General features: G+C 36.7%; 1 protein-coding gene across 1 annotated transcript in view; it reads left to right on the top strand.

The window, feature by feature from the left end:
- Nucleotides 1-21,916, top strand: part of NCAM2 (neural cell adhesion molecule 2) — a 295,617-nt gene that overhangs the window by 54,942 nt on the left and 218,759 nt on the right. Inside the window, exons 3-4 of the mRNA XM_036744902.1 lie at nt 9,681-9,887; nt 10,758-10,901. Coding sequence (XP_036600797.1) covers nt 9,681-9,887; nt 10,758-10,901 — 351 coding nt within the window. The remainder of the gene's footprint in view (nt 1-9,680; nt 9,888-10,757; nt 10,902-21,916) is intronic.

Raw genomic sequence — 21,916 nt, forward strand, 5'->3', positions numbered from 1 at the left:
ATACAATTTTACATGTAAAAATCCTTAATCCAAGTTTGAGAACTTATTATTAAAACAAAATCAAAACCTTTATATACATTTAGAAACATTTAGAAATGAATAATATATGTGTGAGAGACGTGTGTGTGTATAAAATCCTAGTTCCTAAAATAGTCTAATCTTGTTGCTTTATCAAAGTGAAGTTTACTACTCCATTAAAATTTTAAAATTTTTACTTTTTCATTTCATCCTCTCCTTTTGAGGATATAGATTGTCCTCATACCATCCTGAAAGAATGTGATACTTAAGGATAGTAATCCCAAGAATTCATTTACCTATTTGCTTAGGATAGGAAGTTCACCACAAATTCAGATTAAAAATAGTAAGATCTTTCATTCTTGCATCTTATTATAGTAACTCAGAGATGTTTTAGTATTACTTTACTAATAGATGTAGTATTACAATGACAAAACCTGATATACCTGAAAGGAAAAAGGAGGGACATGGTTTTAACAATATCAAGACTGTATTTTAAAGGGCACAGATTGACCTAACAGAAGCATAACAGGAGAATAAACTCCCTTTGCTCTATAATTCTAGAGAAAGGTCCTAGTAAACAACCAATCGTACAGTAAAGTTATACATTATTCATAGCATGTTATCGACAGGATCAGGATTAATCAAGTGGGAAAATTTTCCTGTTCAGAAAGGAAATAGCATAATGGGGCAAGCCAAGAGGATCCTTCCTTTGCCTATCCAGGGTCATCCGGTCAAATTTCCCAGGCACAGATATCCATCTGTAAAGGTTCTTAGACCACACCCTTTTGGGACAGCACATGACATTTCCCTTGAATGGCGGGCTGTTGGTTTAATGAAAATTCAGATAATCATACCTGAAACCAAAACTCAAAAGAATATTAAATCACTGTTCCAAGAAATTTTGCCTCAAATAGCAAAATTTTACTAATCACATCTTAGGGCTAGATTTTTCTCACATTGTCTCAAGAATAGTTTAGAGTACATAAAAGGACATATAAGTGCATATAAAACCTTACCTTATTTGTCTTTACTAGTTTAAATCCATCCTAGAGCCAAAATTAGTTATTAAAAATTAAGAATAATTACATTCTGGCATTTCACACATACAGTGAATACATGATAATTGAGTCAGAACCCCCAGAAAAATGCTGGCTATTGTAAGACTCCAGACTAACAGCTATCTATATTGCCAATTAATCCCTAAAAAAACCCAAAATCTTTGAATCTAAAATCTATTGTTACTAACTCAGAAGTGTAGCTTCAATACATAGTATGTATTAACAGATACAGTTTCATAATTCTCATAACCAATGGCAAGACAATCAGTCAGAAAAAGCTCACTCTTAACTATAAGCAAATTTGTAACTCCTTTACAAAACTTTACCATCTGTTGTTAGTAGCTTCTCTCAAGAGTTAATAAGATCTTATAACCCTGCCCAAATAGAAAGTCCCAAAGAACCTCACAGATAAGGACATTTTAAGAGGTCTGTGGTGCTTTTTTTCTGCCAAGAGTAAATTATTATTATTATCCATTTTAAAGCAAAACATAGTCAATCAATACTTAACAGTTTTCATACATTCTGACTGAATTATTTAAGTGCTCCATTTGTGTTTTTTTTCTTTTTTAATTTTTTTTTAGTTTACAACACTCAGTTCCACAAGTTTTTGAGTTCCCAATTTTCTCTCTCTCCCTCTCCTCCCCCCAACGGCATGTAATGAGCTCTTAATTTGTAACCTAACTGCATCCAGATTAAAAGAAAAGCTACTTTTCTAATAATACAATTGTGTCCCCACTGGGTATCATTTTTCAGAGTAACAGCATTTCTTATACAATGATTTCCCAAAAATGACAATACGAAAAAATGTAGAAGCTTAACAATAACAAACAATATTATAGATTTTTAAAACATAACACAAAACTTTTTTTGCCAGTCAAATAACATCAGTTCAGTTGAATGCATTTCAAAATCCTCTTATAGGGGCACCTGAGTGGTGCAGTAGGTAGAGCACCGGCCCTGGAGTCAGGAGGACCTGAGTTCAAATCTGGCTTCAGACGGTTGACACGCTTACTAGCTGTTGTGACCTTGGGCAAGTCACCTAACCCCAATTGCCCTGCCTTCCCCCCCTCCACAAAACCAAAAAAAAAGCCTCTTATATAGGAAATCACCATCTATTAGTCATTTTACACCAATTGCATTAAAAAACAATATAGAATAATTATACCTAACAATAGCTAACACTTACATAGTGCTTATCATGTGCCAGTTAAAGTGCAAAGCACTTTACAAATACTATCTTATTTGATCCTCACAACAGCTCTGAGAGGTAGGTGCTATTATTAACCCATTTTACAGATGAGGAAATTTAAGCAAACAGAGGTGAAGTGCCTTGCTCAGGTTCGTATAGCTAGTAAGTTTCTGAGACCAGACTTGAACTTAGATGTTCCTCATCCATACAGTTTCCAAGCATATTGCCTTAATGCCAGATATCAAATGTATTTTGCAGGGCAGCTAGGTAGTGCAGTGAGTAGAGCACCAGCCCTGGAGTCAGGAAGACCTGAGTTCAAATTTGGCCTCAGACACTTGACACACTCACTAGCTGTGTGACCTTGGGCAAGTCACTTAACCCCAATTGCCCTGCCTTAAAAAAAAGAAAAAAGATGTATTTTGCATCAAGTCTGATTCATGACAATTATCTAAATAGGAGAACACATCTCACTTTAAATGAGACCACATTATAATTTAATTAATCACAAATGGTAATATTCAAAACTTCGATTTTCCCAAGGGCCGTTAGGTGCCAGCACCTCAAATTGTATAGAGCGCACTGCTTTCAGTTAGCTCACTTTCAGAGATTCATGGTGGTGGTCTCACCTTCCCGTCCCCCTCTTATGAAGCCCATCAGGCTCTAAGGAGGGGGACATGCCCTTTTAATGGTTCTTTAAGGAAAGAATTTAGTATGCTGTACTCAGTACCATTTGCAAGTTTATTTCTGTAGTTTCCATTTGGCAAACACCATACTTTGATAGTATACTGTCTATCAGAAATTGGTAATAGGCACCTTTCCAAAAACTTTCTCACATCTTTCTTAATTCAGTGAAATAAAAAAAACTTCAAACCTTAAGTTACCCTCCATTCACACTGTGCAAAGAGATTCTATTTATTCTACTGTCCTCTGTACTTGCTTAAACCTTCTGGTTTTGTTTGTTTGGTTTTTTTTTTTCACTTCCAGTGGTCTTTAGTAAAAAAGCTTACAAATTTCAAAACTGTTTTTTTAGCACTCTGATTCCACACTTCACTTTACCTTCATTGCTTGTCCATCTCATTTTATTTCAAGTCATACTCTAGTCTAACACTTCATTGAATCTCTCCTGTACAGATTTCCTTATACAATACCAATTAATTGCTAAACTTTTATTTCTTGAGCTGCATAGTCTATTTCAATTTAAGTGACTTAGCTGCAAATTTACATAGATAGTTAAATTCTGTTGAATCATTTCAAACTAGCTTCAATTCTGTTTATTCTTTAGTAGATGAAACCCTCTTCTACTAGGAGAAAACATTTTTTGCCCTCTAGGAAGGAGGGAGAGGCATATCCTATGTGTACTTAATCTTAATACTAGTGGCAAACCTCCAAAAAAATCCATTAAAATGTTTTAGCAGTTACAAAAACCTTTAAACCATAATTTGAAAATTTATAGTAAAGATATTACATTTGACTTACAAATTTAGTCTCTAGTTTATAATGCTATAAATTTATAGAAACCAGGAAAAAGATTTCCTTCGTTTTTTTCCTTATCTTTATCTCTGTGATCTATAATCTGGCCAGGGTTATGAAGGCAGAGAGGAAAAACAATCTCAAAATGTTCTTTCTTATCTCCCACTGAAAATCCAGAGTTGATGAGAGTAAGTCACTGCTTAATATTACAGATGGTTGGAAGAGCTGTTTTAGGTATAAACTTCATTAGTGTTCTCCACAGTCTTTATGGGTATCTGGGTGTTCCTCTTCAAAGTTCTTCATGTAAGCTACAGAGAGTCTAAAATACTTGGAATTTCTCTTTCTATCTCTTCCTGCTGGGTTTTGTTAGTAATGTGCAGAAATAGTGATGATTTATGTGGTTTGGTTTTGTATCCTGCAACTTTACTGAAATCATTAATTATTTTGTTAGGTTTTTAATTGACTCTCTAGGGTTTCTAAGTAAACTGTTATATCATCTGCAAAAAAATTAAAGCTTTTTTTTCCTCCTTTTATTGCCTATGCTTATTCTTTCATTTCTTTTTTTTCGTCTTATTGTTAATAGCTAGCATTTCTAGTATAATGTTGAATAATAATGGTGAAAATCCTGGCTTCACCCCTGATGTTATTGAAAAGGCTTCTAGCTTATCTTCATTATAAATAATGTTTGCTTTTCTTTTTAGATACTCCTTATCATAAAGCTCCATTTATTCCTGTGATTTCTAGTGTTTTGAATAGGAATGGGTTTTGTATTTTGTCGAAGCTTTTTCTGTAATTATTGAAATAATCATGTTTTTGTTGCTTTTGTTAATATGATTAATTATACTTATAGTATTCCTAATGTTGAATGAGTCATATGTTCTTGGCATTCATCCAGCTTGGTTATACTGTACGATCTTTGTGATATATTTCTGTAGTCTTCTTGCTAGTATTTTGTATAAAATTTTTTGCATCAATATTCATTAGGAAAATTGGTCTATAGTTTTCTTTCTCTGTTTTGACTCCTTCAAGACCATATTTGTGTCATAGAAGGAATTTGATAGGATTTCTTCTTTACCTGTTTTTCAGTTTATGTTATTAATCATTTTTTAAATGTTTGATGGAATTTGCTTGTAAATCCATCTAGTATTGAAAGGTTTCCCTCCTTCCTCCTTTAAGGAGTTCATTTATGGCTTATTGAATTTTTTTTCTAGGCTAGGATTATTTAAATATTCTATTTCATTTTCTATTAATGTGGACAATTTATATTTTTAAATACTCATTTCATTTAGATTTCAGTTTTATTGCCATATATTGGAGAGAAATAGATCCTAGTAATTGCTTTCATTCCATCTTCATTGGTTTTGAATTCACCTTTTTCATTTTTGACCCTGGTAATTTGGTTTTCTTCTTTCTTTTTAAATATCAAATTAATTCATATATTTTATTGTGTTTTTTAAACCAGTTCCTAATTTTATTAATGTAGTTTTGTAATTTCATTGCATTATACTCAGAAAAAGAAATATTTAATAATTCTGCTCTTCTGCATTAATATGGTGTTCATTTTTCTGAAGATGCCTTGCATAGCTGAGAAATAGATATACTTTTTCTATTCTTATTCATTAATCTCCAGAGGTAACTTTTCTAAAATTCTAAATTTCATTAATGTCTTTCTTGTTTATTTTATGGTTAGATCTATCTAGGACTAAGGGGTAGATTGAGGTTCCACCTCAATTAGGATAGTTTTATTGTCTATTTCCTCCATTTAACTTTTCCTTTAGGAATTTAGATGCTTTGTCATTAGGCACATACGTGCTCAATATTGATATTAATTTATTTTCTATTTTACCTTTCAGCAACATGTGGTTTCTCTGTTTATCTCTTTTACTTAGGTTTACTTTTTGCTTTTACTAAAACATAATAGATTCTACTCCAGCCTCTTATTTTAACGCTCTGGGCAGCTTTCTGTCTTAAGTGTGTTTTTGAAAACAACACACTGTTGGAATCTGATTTCTAATACATTCTGCTATTCTCTTCTAATTTATGAGTGAATTCATCCCATTCACATTTACAGTTATGGTTGCTAACCATGTATTTCTCTCTATCTTATTTTTTGTAATTATCTATATGTAATTGTCTTCTATTTAATTAAATGTCAGTTTTTTTCCCTTGTAGGATTATTCTTAGTTTTGCTCAGTTGGTTGTAATCCTAAATCCTTTATGTTCTGGAATATCACATTCCAGGCCTGAGGGCTGCTGAATCTTGTGTGATCCTAACAGTGGTTCCTGAATTCTTTTTTTTCTGGTTTCTTGCATCATTTTCTCCTTGATTTGTGGATATTGGCTATAACATTCCTGGGAGTTTTTTTATTTTGGGATTTCTTTCAGGAAGTGAGTGGTAGATTCTTTAAATTTCTACTCTCTTTTCTGGTTCTAAGATAGCTGGATAGTTTTTCTTTATAAATTTTTTGAAATATGATGTTGAGCCTCATTTTTTGTTCATGGATTTTAGGCAGTAAAATGATTCTTAAATTATTTCTCCCTGATCTATTTTCTAGGTTAGCTTTTTTTCTTATGATATATTTCACATTTTCTTCTATATTTTAATCTTTTGACTTTGTTTTATCACTTGCTGATGTCTCTTAGAGTCATCAGTTTCTTGTTGACCAGTTCGTATTTTCTTTAGTAAGACTTTGTACCTTTTTTTACCAAACTATTTTCTTTTGATATCTTTCTTTCATAGCTCTAATTTGATATTTTAAAATCATTTTTAGCTCCTCTTTTAAATGTTTCTTTAACCCTTCTGGGAATTTTTGTTGGACTTATTCCAATCTGCACTTTTCTTTGAGGCTTTGCTTCTAGATGTTTTTAAGAATTGTTGTCTTCTGTGTTAGAGTCTTGACCTTCCCTGTCATTGTAGTGAGACTTTATGATTGGGTTCTTTTTTGTATGCTTATTCTCCCAGCCTACTCCTTGACTTTTTACTTTCTTAGTGTTGGTCTTTGCTCACTTTGGGGGAGAGGGGGAGGGGTGTGGCGTGACAGAATGTCTGACCTGAGTCTGTCCTTTTATGTCTTCCTGCTTTCACAGTTCAATCTGTGGGTCTCTAAATTTTGAGTGCTTCCAAAGTGGTGTGGTTTGTAAAAAGTTCTGTTCACTGCCCTCCTGTTCTGAACTCTGCAAGTTTGATCTGTTGGCTTATTTATAGTTGAGTCTTAGTAGACTACTTCTGGACTCAGTGACTATAAACTTGCTGGGAAGTTATACAAGTTCATAGTGACTGAACTGCTTTCTCTCCCTTGGTCTCTTGGCCTGATTATTTCACTTCAGGCTTAGAACGGAGTCACTTTTTTGTATCTGGGCTCAGAGCCACATAGCTGAGTTTCTGGGATTTATTCCTTTCTCAGTACTCAGCTGGACCTCACACTCAGAGAGGAGCTATTGCTTTTCTCTGCCCTGGATCTGTGACCCAGAACTGGATAATGGGTAACAGAGATACTGGATAGTACCTGTTCCTACAGCCAGTTCTAGTTCAGTTGTCCTGAGATGTCTTTCTGCCCCAGTGATTCCTGCCCTGGTGCTCTGTCTTAGCTCTTTTTCTATACCTGGGCATTGTAATGCCCCCTATTACTGCTGCTGCTTCTGTGCTGTACTCCTCACCAGCCCCCTACTCAGTGTCTGCAAACCTCCCTGCCTTCCTCAGATGCCCTGGGCTAGAAAAATGACTCATTGTGACCTTTTCTAGATTTTACCAACCAGAATTTAGTCTAGTGCATCTTCCAGGTTGTTGTGAAGAAAGGGTGTGAATAAACTGGGCAAAAATGCTTCCTCTCATTCTGCCATCTTGACTCTACCTCCCTGTGTCTTCTCTCTCAAAAGCAGAAGCCAGAAGAGTAAGCTCTCACTTCTCCCGAGTTCTTGACAGCTATAATCCTCTCAAAGGCACAGAGCCTCAAATAATCAATTTCCACCAATGAGAAATGTCTTAGATAATAGAATTAAGCCCCTGGTTACAGGTCTATATTTCAAAGAGATGAAAGAAAGAGGAAAAAGACAAATATGTACAAAAATATTTATAGAACCTCTTCTGGTTGGAAAAAATTAGAAATGGAGGAGATACTGAACAATTGGGGGATGTGATGGAATGCTATTGTGTTATAAATGATGAAGAGGATAGTTTCAGTGAATCCAGGGAAGATTTATGAAGAATGAAGTGAACGGCACCAGGAGAATGGTTTATACAATAATAACATCATTGTAAAATCAAACATTTTAAGATATCTTAGAACACTAATCAACAAAAACTAACAGTAACTAACCATGATTCCAAAGGAATCATCATGAAATCTCAGGTGAAGATTTTTTTCAAACATAGCCAATGGTGGAATTTGTTCTACTTGACTATGCATGTTTGTAACACAAATTTTGCTTTTCTTTCTTTCTCATTGAGGGAAGGAGAGAGAGAAGATGTATTTTCATTGATTGAAAAAAAATTTTTTTTAAGGAGAATTGGCTACTGCTGACCACTCAGTAGATCTCAAAAGGAGAAATAACTTCTGCTCTTTCTTCCTTCTTCCCTTATCCGGGAAAGTATGGGGTGGAAGTCCCTCTGCTTTGAGGAGAGGAAGAAGCCTCACTCCTTCCCATCCCCCAGCTATGGCAACTACTTACATATGGCGCCAGACACATGTTCTGACTTTAAAAGTCTTATCCTGGACTTTATTTCCTTGGCTGCCTCTTCTGCTTGTGTTTCTTTCCTTGAGGATAGGTCATCAAAGAACAATTCTAAGATTGATGGTTCCAGCATTGGAGACAACCTCATGAGTCAAGGAGCTCCTAGATTCTTCATTTGGAGCAGACAGGAATCAGGTGGCACTTTCTGAAAGTGTGTCCTTCTTGGGGAAGATAACTACAGATCAGGGAATGAGCCCAAGTCACTCCCTGACTGATCAGAAGATACAAACTTGGGAGGATCTGTCAAGGCAAAAGTGAAATGGCAGCTCAGTCCTACAAAATATTGGATGTTTGGGGCCTTTCAGCATCAGCCATCCAGTAGAACATAGTAGGAATTATGGGTTACTATTTCATATTTTAAGATAATGCACACTTTTGAGTCTTTTGTGTCTTAAGTCTAGCAGTTATATGTTAGGTGCTGTTTGAAGAGAGGGCTAATTACTCCTGCTTTCTGATCTCCGCCCGTGATGGATGGTGCCATTCTGTCGCAGCCCCATTGCTCAGGAATGATTTCGTCTCTAACCTCAGCTCTTTTAGCTGATTATAGGAAAGAAACAACAGAAAAAGCAAAGTGATGCTTTGAATATCAGCTCCTTTCACCCCAAACTTCCCCCAACCAAAACTGCTAACTTTGCCTGGGGGAACCCAGATCTACATTTTTTCACTGCTCTGGCAATATAAAAAAATCTGAATCAATACTTCTCTTTTGTTTTCTTTGAGATAGCAAGCCAAGGAGTGTCAGTGCTCTTCTTCCCATTATTAAAAGAATCTCTCCCTTTCCCTTGCTCTGCCTCTTCATCTCTGACTCTTAATTTCTTCTCTCAAGTACTGCCTCTGCAGGAAGATTTTCCTGCCATCCTCTGGCTGCTAGCTAGTGCCTTCATTTTCAGATGACCCGCATAATACTCTGTATATATCGTGTGTATACCTGGCTATTTAAGTGTTGTCTTCTCCTTCAGAGTGTCTGATGCGTGAGAATATGAACTGGTTTTTGCCTTGTTTTTTTTCATAGCACAATATAAATATCTAATAAATGCTTGCTGATTGACTGAGTCCTTATTTTTTGATTTGTTAGGCCTTAAGACAGATGTATTTTCTTTTTACTTTTTTTTCTGAGTTATTCAAAGTGTTGAATAAATAGAAACAAATGTCAATTTCAATAAATTCACTTTTAAATGCATTTTAAACTTTTCTTTGGATATTATTCTTTTCAGCAATTGGAGAACTGGAAGATATAGATTGGTACAATCCTCAAGGAGAGAAGATAGTTTCTACACAGAGAGTAGTAGTACAAAAAGAAGGTGCTAGGTCCCGACTAACTATTTATAATGCAAATATAGAGGATGCAGGAATATACCGGTGTCAAGGAACAGATACTAAGGGACAGACTCAAGAAGCTACAGTTGTTTTGGTGATTTACCGTAAGTCATTTTAAAATAAGCTTTATTTTTAATGTTATACTTTAAAAACCATGTCAGTAAAGATGTTTACATAATTCCCCATAAAATACAGTTCTTAAAACAATGGTGTTATAGTAGCAAAGGAAATAGAAATCTTTGGGTTTTGATTCTTTTGGCGAAATGGAATGAACTGAAAATGCTTTAATTCTTTCAGACCACTGTGCCATATTTGTAATATTGAAAATGGCAAATTTTTTAGTGTGTAGTATTAGCAGGGAAAATCTTAGAGAGAATAAGATCTTTTAGAGAAAGATCATTATAGAAGTAATTTTGTAATGGGTTGTAGCAATGAAATCTTTTTTTTTAATAGTTCAAGCTGATAGGCTTGTAAGTGGTTTGTGGGGAAATTTAGACAGGTTGACATTCTACTAAACCTGTCACAAGACAGGTATGATATTTTCATCTTTGGGGGAACATAAGTTTTTATGAAGAAAGAAAATGCATTTCATATAAAATAATACATTATATCTAACGCTTTATAAAGTTTTTACTTTAAAAAAAGCCTCATACATTCCAAAGTAGACATTTGGTAATTAGATGTGGGGGAAGCACTGGATTTAGAGTCAGAAAATCTCAGATCAGATCTTGGCCTTTACCTATATATAAGACCTTGGGCAACTCACTTCATATTTGTGACCACATGAGAGGCTGGGACTAAGTGATCTAATATTCCATCTAGCTCTGAGTCCTGTGATGCTATGAAAAAGAATGACAGATTTTGCAGGACTAGTTTAAATAACAAATTTACTGTTGCATTAATTTACATGGACTTGGGTGGAAAAATAAAAGATACTACATTTTATCCTTTTGTGTTTTTTGTCCTTTTTGCAGAAAAACTCACTTTCAAAGAAGTGGTATCTCCTCAAGAATTTAAACAAGGAGAGGATGCAGAAGTGGTTTGCCAAGTTAGCAGCTCACCTGCACCCATTGTTAGCTGGTTGTATCATAATGAGGAAGTCACTACTCATTCCAACAGTTAGTATCTTGGTACCTTGCTAAGTTTTAAGTTATAATTATAATACAATTAAAAGGTGTTTATTTTTCTCTTGCTTTGCTCCAAAAATAAAGCTTTTGCCATTAAAATATATAATTAATCTAAAGTAAAATGAATATGTACTGTCTGACATGAATTACAGTTATCTTTTAAAGAACTAGCACTACATTTGAAGTCATAAGACCTGGGTTTAAGCCTAAGCTCTGCCACTTATCAGGTGTGTGATTTTGAACACACTCATGAATTCCATTTCTTCATTTGTAGAATGTGGATGATAATACTTGCATTACCCACCTCACAGAGTTTTGTGATGATCAGATAAGGTAATGCAAGAAAATCACTTTGAAAGTGGTAAAGTATGTGGGGAAAAAATACTTGTGTGTGAGGCACAAGCCTGCCAGATACAGCTTATTAATTAAACTATTCTGATTCTTTATCTTCTCTACTTAGAGAAAGAATCCAAAGGGTCAGAAATCCATCCTGCTTTTGTACATCTCACTCTCTTTCTCACCAAGCTATTTTGTGTTGCAATTTATAGTATTCCCAAAGAACAGACAAAATTTTACAATAATAACAAAGTTTAAGTAGTAGTTTGATTTATCAACCAGAAAAATAGTCACTTAAAATAAAATGTTGGTGTACCCTAAAGAATAATTTTCCTAAGCCATGCAGTTCTCTGTTCACCAGTTTCTTTCAAAGATTTTTCTTTCTATCTAGCCAAAGGTGAACGCAAGAGATACTTCTGTTAACTGAATTAATCAAAAACATCTTCTTTCTCTGAGTATGATCATTATCCTTATTCATTCATGGCTTATATCCCACCCCTCATCTTTTCTGGTCACTGCTCTAATTCTGTCTTCAGAGAGAATAAATAGAGTTTCCCTCCTCCTCCCACGTCTGTACTTTTAAACAGCTTCCGCAAACAAAGTGGTTATGCCTTCAATAAAGGGAAGAAAGGGACTTCCTAGAAGTTTGAGTACTCATAAGATTTTCTGCATTCTGGTAAGTCTGGAAAGAATTTCAGACTGAAGAGATGCTTATTTCTTAATGTTTCTAAAAGGGGATGGGAAGGCTTAGTGGGCTTCTAAATGCAAACTAAGTTTTATTTTTTATTATATGCGTAAATGATTTCTAGAGCCTTAACATGTTGGACTGAAGTATTGTAAGTTCACAAGAATATGTCTTGGTAGATTTTGGAAAGCTCATGTGCCTCTAGGATGAATAAAATGCCAAACATTAGGAAGATATCAGTGTGACAATGAGAGGGTAAAGGGATCTGGTATGCGGCAGTCCAGCTATAAATAGCATAGTCTAGTAATATTCTCTTTCCATATAAAAGCCTGTATGACTACAGATCAATTCACAGGTAACTATTAAATGCTATAAATATGAGAGCATTTGTTCAAATCAGCTTCAAGATTTTTATTGAGGGAACTAAAAATATAAACTAATTTGACATCTGAAATGGAAAGGATGATTTATTTATGCTGTGCTACTTTATCATTATATAGTAGAAGCAATCTCAAATTAGAGCATTTCCCTTGTACCTGCTTATAGAAAGGCATGAAAACTCAATCACTTTAAATTCTTAGTTTCCTAGCTAAAATATAAAATTCTTTTTTTGTGTGTTTCAAAGAGATTAAAAGCTTGCAACTTGAATGGAATATTTATATTTGTAATTGCTAATGAAAATATGTTTAATTGGCTTTATTTCAGTTCTGTCATCATCAGTGTGTTTTCTTTCTGGTCTTGAACCATTTTATATTCTTTTCTTCTTTTCCTCCCTGCCTCTCTTCCTGTGAAAATATGGATGTGTAAATGTTCTTAAACAGATATGCAAAGAATGCTATTCTGTGGAATAATACTAAATTGAGAACAATATTAACATATATGTAAAACCAAACTACAGTTCCATTTTCATTTTTGTGTCAAACTTTATCTTTGTTTCCAAAGTTATATCAGGGCTTTCTGACCTCAAGTCCTTGACTTCATCACTGCCTCACTTAATTACCCAAGAATCTCAGTAAGTTTGTTATTATTGTTATATGTGTATTTTTAAGAAATATAATCATACTCTACATCATACTATTAATTGTTTTTTTCAAAAAAGAGTAGGGAAAAAAATTACAAGTTGCCGTATTGGATTTGTAGTCAGGAGGCATGGAGCTATGTGTGTGTGTAAAAACTACTTAATACCTTCAAGCCCTAATTTCCTCATCTGTAAAATGAATATGGTATGAGATAATATTACTTATTACTTAATATTTCTTATTACAGGCTATAATTATTACATATTACTTATTACAGGATGAGGAAAGTACTTTGTAAACTTCAACAATTTTAGTACTTCAGTATTTTTAACATAGCGATGTTCTTACTTCTGTGTGTCCGTGTCTGTTTCTTTGTCTGTGTCTGTATCTGTGTGTGTGTTTCTGTGTCCATGTGTACTTATTCAAATAGTACAGATCATAAATTATCCTGACCTTGGCCTTTGCCAAGCTCTTCTCCATTTCTGGAATGCCCTCCTCTTAGAATCCATAGCTCCCTTCAAAGCTGACCTCAAGGACACCCTCCTACATGAGGCTTTTCATGAGCCCTGCCTCTACCCAACTTCTCTTGCTTCCCCGTCCCTTCCTCACCCCACTGGCTATGGACTCACCTGGACCAGAGTCGTGTCCAAGGAGAGACTGACCTCAAAATGAGAGGATCAGGCTTTTCTGCCTTATAACCCCCCTGCCACACACACACACACCTCTAAGGAAAATCTTATAGGTAAATTTTTAAATATGGCTCTGAAGGGAATGACATGGTCCCTTCTAGAAAGATAAAAAGGTACAAAATAGGAATAAGTATAGAACAGCAATTTATTTCCTCAACCACAACATAATGTTTAAAACACAAAAAAAGATTCATTACCCTGCTTTTTTTAAACAAATATTTAAGACATAAACCAGTGGTATCAAACTCAAATAGAAATTGGGCATTAATCCATACATTAGTTTCCCTGCAGGCTACTCAGTTAATCTGTACGTAAGGAATCCTGTAGACCACATATTTGTGGAAGGAAAATGGACAAAGATCCACTTTTGAAGAAGCACAGTCTGTCAAATAAAATGGTAAGGAAGGACATAGACTGTTCTGAGAAACAGAAACTGCCCTTGAGATGAATGTGCTGAAAGGATCTATTTGCAGAGAGCAATAATTGAGGTAACAATGGCTGCAGGGCATTGTGGTCTATCAGCTTATTTTTATGTGACTAATTTTAGTGTTTTGAAGTTTATAATTGATAGAATTATAAAAATCAAGTAACTATTTCATGGCTGTAAGAAGATTACATAAGGAGTGTCAAGTTCATACATGACCAAAAAGGATTGTGTTTTTTTTTTAAGTTTCATTTCATAAGAAATCACTAGGAAGCTTTGCTTTGAAGCATTAGTTAGAGGCAGTTAAGAAGTCAGCGGGAAAGCAGTTAAGAAGCCAGTTTTGTAAAAATTTAGTGATAATACTCTAACCCATGCCCTGCCCCCCACCAAAATCCTACATAGCTACTTTCCAGGCTGTGAAGAAGCTTTGTGAAGAGATAGACAGAAAAAGGTTTCTGGCTGAGAAAACTGACCTTGCAGTAGCTTTGCTGGGAAAGTGCTAATTGGAAGAATGACAGTTACTTTGCCGATTGGCTGGAGAAAGGCAGCGGCAGTTGGAAATTCATTGGCCGAGATTTAAATCCCGCTGGTATTGTGAGAGAAGGGAAACCTCTCAGCTGCACGTTTGTCCAGTACTTCCCTTGATAGTTTAAGGAAGACAAATGTGGGGAGAGTAGGTTTTTTTTTACCGTGAGCTGTGTCTTGCTGTGAGGAAAGACTTGGAGTTGAATGGACAAAGGAACAATTTGCACATCTGAATAGCCTGGCACCCATCCTGTTGAGGGTGAGTGAAAAGAGCTGCTCCATTGCTTCAAGAGCAGGACAGCTTTGCCAAATGTGATCGCAGAGAGGACCAGATAGGAGAGAAGGGAGAGAAGCGATTCCATATGATACAAAGTGATCCTGAAGTAACCAAAGAGGAATGTTTGTTTTTAAGAAATGTAACTGTGCCTTACATGATGTCATTAATTGGTTTTTGAAAAACAGTGAGTAGGAAAAAACATTATGAGGCACAGTACTGGCATTGTAATCAGGAGACATGAACCTGTCCAGAGTTGTGAAGTATAACATGTGGGTTTCCCAAATCATGTACCTCCCTGCTAGGTTTCTTTAAGTGTGTGCCCATTCTCTTCCATGAATATTGCATTCAGTGGTGGGAGGGTGTTTAGCCAGGTTTATGGGGGAACTGTGATGTTTTGGCTATTTGTTCATTTGCTTTCTTTTGACTAACTGGTGTTTCGCCGTCTGCAGTCATAGTTGGATGTTACATTAATCATAATTCTTAAGTTTTTCAGAGTTCTTTGGCTTTAAAATGTTATTGTTATCATGTAAATTATCCTAGTTTTAAAATTCATTTCACTCTGAATCAGTTTATCCAAGTGTTCCCAGGGTTCAATGAAACTATCTCTTGTGTCAATTCTTGAAGCACATCAACCATTTCCATTACATTCACATACCACAACGTGTTCAGCCATTCCCCAACTTATGGGCACCTGTTGCAACAGTCTGCTAGCACCTGCTGAAGGGGTGTAAGAACCACCAACAACCAGCACACAGAAAGCTGCCAACACAGGTTCTTTTGACCTGCTTCACTAAGGAAAGCAACATTAAGGGGTTAACAATCTTACTTTAATCCAGTATACAAATATCATTCACTCAGTTCAGGGGAAAAAGCCAGCACCCTGAACTTCAGAGTAAATACAAACAAATTACAAACATCAACAGACAGACCTTGTCTGATTCAAATCTCAATGCATAGTTACCAGAGTTTAACAAAGTCCAAACATCCGGGTTCACAAGCTGGAGGGCTCTTAACTACAGCTGCCCAGAGTGTCCACATCAGCACACCTTCAAGAGCAAATAGCTCTGTTCTCTCTTTTTATGCACTCTTTAGCTGTCATCAAATGTCATCTGAGGGATCAGAACTTAGGCTCTTACTATTGGCTCTGGTCTTAGCAACTCCCCTTAGGACCCTGAAGGCTTCATACCCACATAGGCTCAACACCTATTAGATAGGGGTTTGGACCTGGGGCTCAGCACCTATTAAGACTCAATCAAAGACACCCAACTTAATTGATATTACAGCACCCCTTTAGTTTCTAGTTTTTTTGCCACTCAAGAGCAAGGACTGTCTTTTGCTTTTTTTTTAACCCTAGCATTTAACACAGTGCCTGACTCATAATAGATGCTTAATGAGTTCTTGTGGACTGACAAAAAAACTTTTAAATATTTTATACATATGAGCCCTTTTCTCTTTCTTTGATCTCTCTGGGGTGTAGACCTAATAATATTATCTCTGGGTCACCACATTTGGTGATTTGGGAGGCATAGTTACAAAATACATTCCAAGATGGCTAGATTAAATTCATGATTTCATCAACAGTACATTAATGTTCTTGTCTTTCCATGGCCCCTCTGACAACGAACATTTCCCATTTTTTCATCTTTGCCAATCCAATGGATATAAAGTAGAATCTCTGAGTTGCTTTACTTTTATTTCTCTTATTATTAGTGATTGGGTGTTTTTTTTTCCTTATTGTTGTTTACTTGGATTCCTTCCTCTGAAAATTGCTTATTTATATCTTTGGATCATTTATCAATTAGAGAATGGCTCTTATTCTTTAAATATATAAAAAGTAAGATCTTTATCAGAGAAACTTGCTATGAGATTTTTTTCCTACATTAAATTTTTGTCTTCTAATCATAGCTACATTGTGAAAAACTTTTTAAATTTTATGTGATTAAAACTGTTGATTTTACTTTCTGTAATACTCTCTATCCCATATTTGAAATGGGACTTTTCATCCCTATCCATAGATCTGAAATGTAATTTCTTCCAAGCTCCTCTAATTTGTTTATGATGTGACTACAGTTAACCCTTCTCCATCATGGGGGTTAGTACACTGCACTCCCTGCAATCTGAAAAATCCACATAAAGTTTTTTGGCCTTCCCGTTGTACCAGAGAGGTCTGATTTTTTTTTTCTTTTTTGAGGTGTTTGCAGTACCTTATTGTAAAATTTAAGTATTTTTCTGTGTTGTCTGCTGGCCTTCACATGTCTACAACTTCTGCAAAATTCCCCCCAAATTTCCATTTAATTTCTTATGTTGACTTGCAATATATTGAAACCATGATGGAGAAAGTTGTGATGTGAAGGGGATAACTCTATGTGTATGTGTGTGTGTGTGTGTATTTATAAAACAGTATTTCATGCCATATACTAAGATTGGTTTTAAATGTCTATTTTTAATATATATTGAGTATATTTTAATATGTATTAAAATATATATTATTTTAAATATATGTGCATAATATATATATGTATATATATATATATTCATTTAGAGCTAATCTTGGTATATGGCATGAAATATTGTTCTAAATCAGATTTCTTCCAGGCTGCTTTCTACAGGATCCAGGAACTTATATGTGGGGATTCAGAGAAGTCAGAGGTCCCAGGGTCTGGACTGGAGGCCTCAATCTTTGGGAGGGTTACAACATGTTTATAAAGAGGACCAATACCAGAGGAACTCAGGAAAACACGATTTTGAATGTGCCATTGGCATTTAGCAATAGAAGCTCCCTTTGTCATGCTCACCTTGTTAGAGGGACCTTCTTGTATCACCCAACCCACATCATCATAGGCAACTCTGAACAAAGGGTAATTTTATGACCCTGTGTCATGTAGGCAGTAGCAAGGAGGGCCCAGTAACATGTGAGCAGCTGTTTTCAAAAGTAGGATAATGAGTGACAACTTTGAAGAACTTCTAACTCCAGAAACCTAAAAGTCACTTATTCTGTTCACCCCTTTGCTGCCTTCCATGGTTTTCATGAAAAGAGACCTTCAGAAACATGGCCCTTCTAGGTCATAAGGGCCCGAGGGGAGAGACTGTTAGACATCCTGTTTTGTGTCCTCTAGGGCTATAGCCTGTGCTGGGCCCCCTTAGAAGAGGCAGACTTGTAGGTTGTTGTTCAGTCATTTTCAGTAGTGACCAGCTCTTCTTGGCTCCGTTTAGGGTTTTCTTGGCAAAGATACTGAAGTGTTTTGCCGTGTCCTTCTCCATCTTATTTTACAGGTGAGGAAACTGAGGCAAACCAGGTTAAATGACTTGCCCAGGGTCACACAGTTTGTAAGTGTCTAAGGTCAGATTTGAACTGAGGTCTTCCTGACTCCAAGCCTAGCCCTCTATCCATTGCACCATCTAGCTACCCCAGACTTGTGGGCAATGGATTGTAAATGGGGGCCATCAGGATGCCCAAGTGAATAGTCCAAAAGTCTCTGGGCTTCTTTCTTATATGTTGGGAAAGCAAGTATCAGTAGCTTATTTTGACTGCGACCAGAATCCTTTGGCTTTTCTCTACCCGTTGTATTAACCAAAATGTGATTGAGCACTCTGGACTCTAGATCTGTATAATGTTGTTTCCTTCCCCTTATCCACCATACAGGTCCCCATTCTATGTAGGACCTCTGCCACCATGACCTCACCTGGCCCATGTCATCATGGGTGGTGGGGCATTTTGATGCCCTCAGGAAAAGATGCCTCTTTCTGATCTATGAGGACACATTCAGTTACAGTGAAAGTATACTGGACTCCTTCCCAATTGAAAACAAACTACTCTTGACAAGACTTAGCCACAGAAATGGAAAAAAATGGCATTAGTGGGGTCAGTAACCATATAAAACTCTCCCTGGGCCTGGTTCTGTCTGATATAGAACATTGAAAAAGTCAGAAATGTCTATAGTGATGGGCATAATGGCTTTGTTCTCATACTTCACCATAATCTTCCTGGTGCCATCTGCCTTACTCAAGGGCTGCAGAAGATTATTGTAAGGGGAGCTGGTATAACAACATAATCCAGATTCTTCTATTACCATAGAGGAAGAGAGAGGAGAAAAAAAAGAGAAGAGAGAAGAGAAGAATCACTAGAGAAGAGGCTGTTCTTACCCTCTGCCCATCTAACTGGGCAGTCGGCTCTGTGATGCCCCCTTCCCCTCATTCCATTTCCAGAGTGCCTATTCTCTCCTACATTTGCCCCAGATTCAGCTGTCCTGACATCATGCTTGAATTTCACTAGTTGATCAACCCACACCTGTATAGTTTTGAATTAGGGAGACCCATAGTTAAAGCCTGAAGCTATTTTGGTGGGATCCAACCAGACGGTCAGATCTGATTATTTCCTGAGCCAGGCTGTTCATAGGGTGTGGCAGGTGATGGGGATGGGGGTGGGGGGATATAGATCCATTCGATCAAACTCATTTCATTTTGGAACTTCACCCTTTCTCTTGCAGATAGGGAAGCCTATGCAATTTACTTTTATGTAGCTAGTTACAAATAACACTCCATCTCTTCCATTTAAAAAGGGACAAAGGGCATCCCCATCTGGAAATTAATTAACTAATTAACTGGTGAACTCAACTTCTTAGATTATGCCAGTGGGATCCATTGAATCTGTGACTCATCAGCTTTTTCTTTGAAGTTCATATGCACCCTGCCCAGTTCTTTGGCTGTGAAGACTCTCTGACTCTCCTCTCTCACTGGAGTATATCGCCTCCTCTTCCTAAGAGCAGTAATAAGATTAGAGTAATAAGATCTTTTTTTCCTTTCATATGTGGAAGTTCCCAAGTTTATTCCTCATTTCCATTCCTATTCTCTTCTCTCATGGCTTCAGAACTAGAACCACTGGGTCAGGGACATATAGTTAGTGGGTTCCTGACTGACTCTTTATGTGACTGTCAGCATTTCCATTGGTTGTCCATCAGCCTTTGTTGGATGGTACTTAAAAGCCAAGAGCTCAACTTCTAATAACTGATTAAATGGGCCACTTCACTTTCAGTGTTCTCATTCTGAAAATCTAACTTCTTCAGGATGGTAAACAATAACCAGGGAATGCTAGATTTGGTATTTTCTTTACCATCCCTGGAAGATTTCTCTAGCACTTGCTGAATTAGTCATTTCACATGAGCAAGAGCCTGCTTCACATTCCATTGATAAGACTGTCTATATATGACCAGAAGGGCCAATATTCCTAGGTACCATCCAGCTATATCTGACTATCCTTTGGTCACCTGTAGAGCCAACACGATATTCACAGCACTGACTACAGCTATGAATATGCTGGAGTAGTTCTGAATCACAAAATATAACAAACTCTCTATATGGAAGGCAGGACCAAAACATTTATTGAAACACCAGAAAGCCAAATCCCAACACCAGAAAGCCAAATCCATCATAGCAACAAAGAAGTCCATACACAATAACAGTGCAGGGGTGTAATATCAATGAAGATGGGACTTTCTTACTATCTTAAAATGATTAATTAAGTGTCTTTGATTGAGCCTTACTAGGTGCTAAACCCCAGGCACAAGCCCCTATCTACTAGGTGCTAAGCCTATGTGGGCATGAAGCCCTCAGGGTCCTAAGGGGAGTTGCTAAGACCAGAGCCAATAGTAAGAGCCTAAGTTCTGATCCTTCAGGTGACGTTTGATGATGGCTAAAGAGGGTATAAAAAGCTAGAACAGAGCTATTTGCTTAGGGCTCTCACTCTTGAAGGTGTGTTGATGTGGAGACTCTGGGCAGCTGTAGTTAAGAGCCCTCCAGCTTGTAAATCCGGATGTTTGGACTTTGTTAAACTCTGGTAACTATGCATTGAGATTTGAATCAGACAAGGTCTGTCTGTTGATGTTTGTAATTTGTTTGTATTTACTCTGAAGTTCAGGGTGCTGGCTTTTTCCCCTGAACTGAGTGAATGATATTTGTATACTGGATTAAAGTAAGATTGTTAACCCCTTAACATTGCTTTCCTTAGTAAAGCAGATCAAAAGAACCTGTGTTGGCAGCTTTCTGTGTGCTGGTTGTTGGTGGTTCTTACATCTCTTCAGCAGGTGCTAGCAGATTGTTGCAACAAGATGATACTGCCATCTCAAAGCCTTCCCCCTTCTTGGGCCTTCCCACAAACAAACCACTCGCATCTAGCTGCCTGCTTCCTCTCTCTCCCTCAGCTCTAACTGCTCTGACCAACTTCCTTCACCTCAGCTCTGCTTCACCCTTCCTACTCCACCCCTTCCTGTTCCACCCATTCAACAAGCTGTAATGTTAGTAATGGTAGTACTTTTTCTTTACTATTTTCTCTTTTAGACTGCTAAAGTAATCAAGTGCCTTTGATTAAGTCTTGCTAGGTGCTAAGCCCCAGGCCCACATCCTTTTGGTGATTAGGTGTGAAGCCTTCAGGCCCTAAGAAGGGTATATAAACTCAGAGGTTAGCATTTTGTTTGGGGCTCTCACTCACTTGAAGAGTGTTGGTGTGGAGACTCTGGGTAGCCATTTGTAAGAGCTTTCCAGCTTTGAAGAAAACCCAGATGTTGTTGCTTCTCTTTTTGGTAACTATGTATGTGATGTCTTGATCAGGCAAAGACTGTCTGTTGAATTGTGTTATTTGCTCTGTTTATATTTATCTGTTTGTATTTGCTCTGAAGTTCAGGGTACTGGCTTTTCCCTCTGAACTAAGTGAATGATATATGTTTGTTTGATTAAAGTGAGACTCTTAATCCATTAAAGTTGCTTTCCTTAGAAAAGCAGATCAAAAGAACCTGTGCTGGCAGCCTTCCTATGTGCTCACACACCTCAGCAGCAGCTGCAAGCAGCATTGTTGTTACACAAGCTCCTCTCACCATAGGCTTCATGTGACTTAGGCTTCCATGTGACTTAAGCAGGTCACATGGGCCTGTTAATGGATGGGAAGATCTTCAAGTTGAGCAAAAATATATTAACAATACATCCCCCTGCCCTCTAGATTCACAATGCACTTCTCCAAACTGTACTGGCTCTGCCATAAGGGCATTTCCTCTCATCCCAA

This window comes from Trichosurus vulpecula, chromosome 2, assembly GCF_011100635.1.
Source record: "Trichosurus vulpecula isolate mTriVul1 chromosome 2, mTriVul1.pri, whole genome shotgun sequence".
NCBI lineage: Eukaryota > Metazoa > Chordata > Mammalia > Diprotodontia > Phalangeridae > Trichosurus > Trichosurus vulpecula.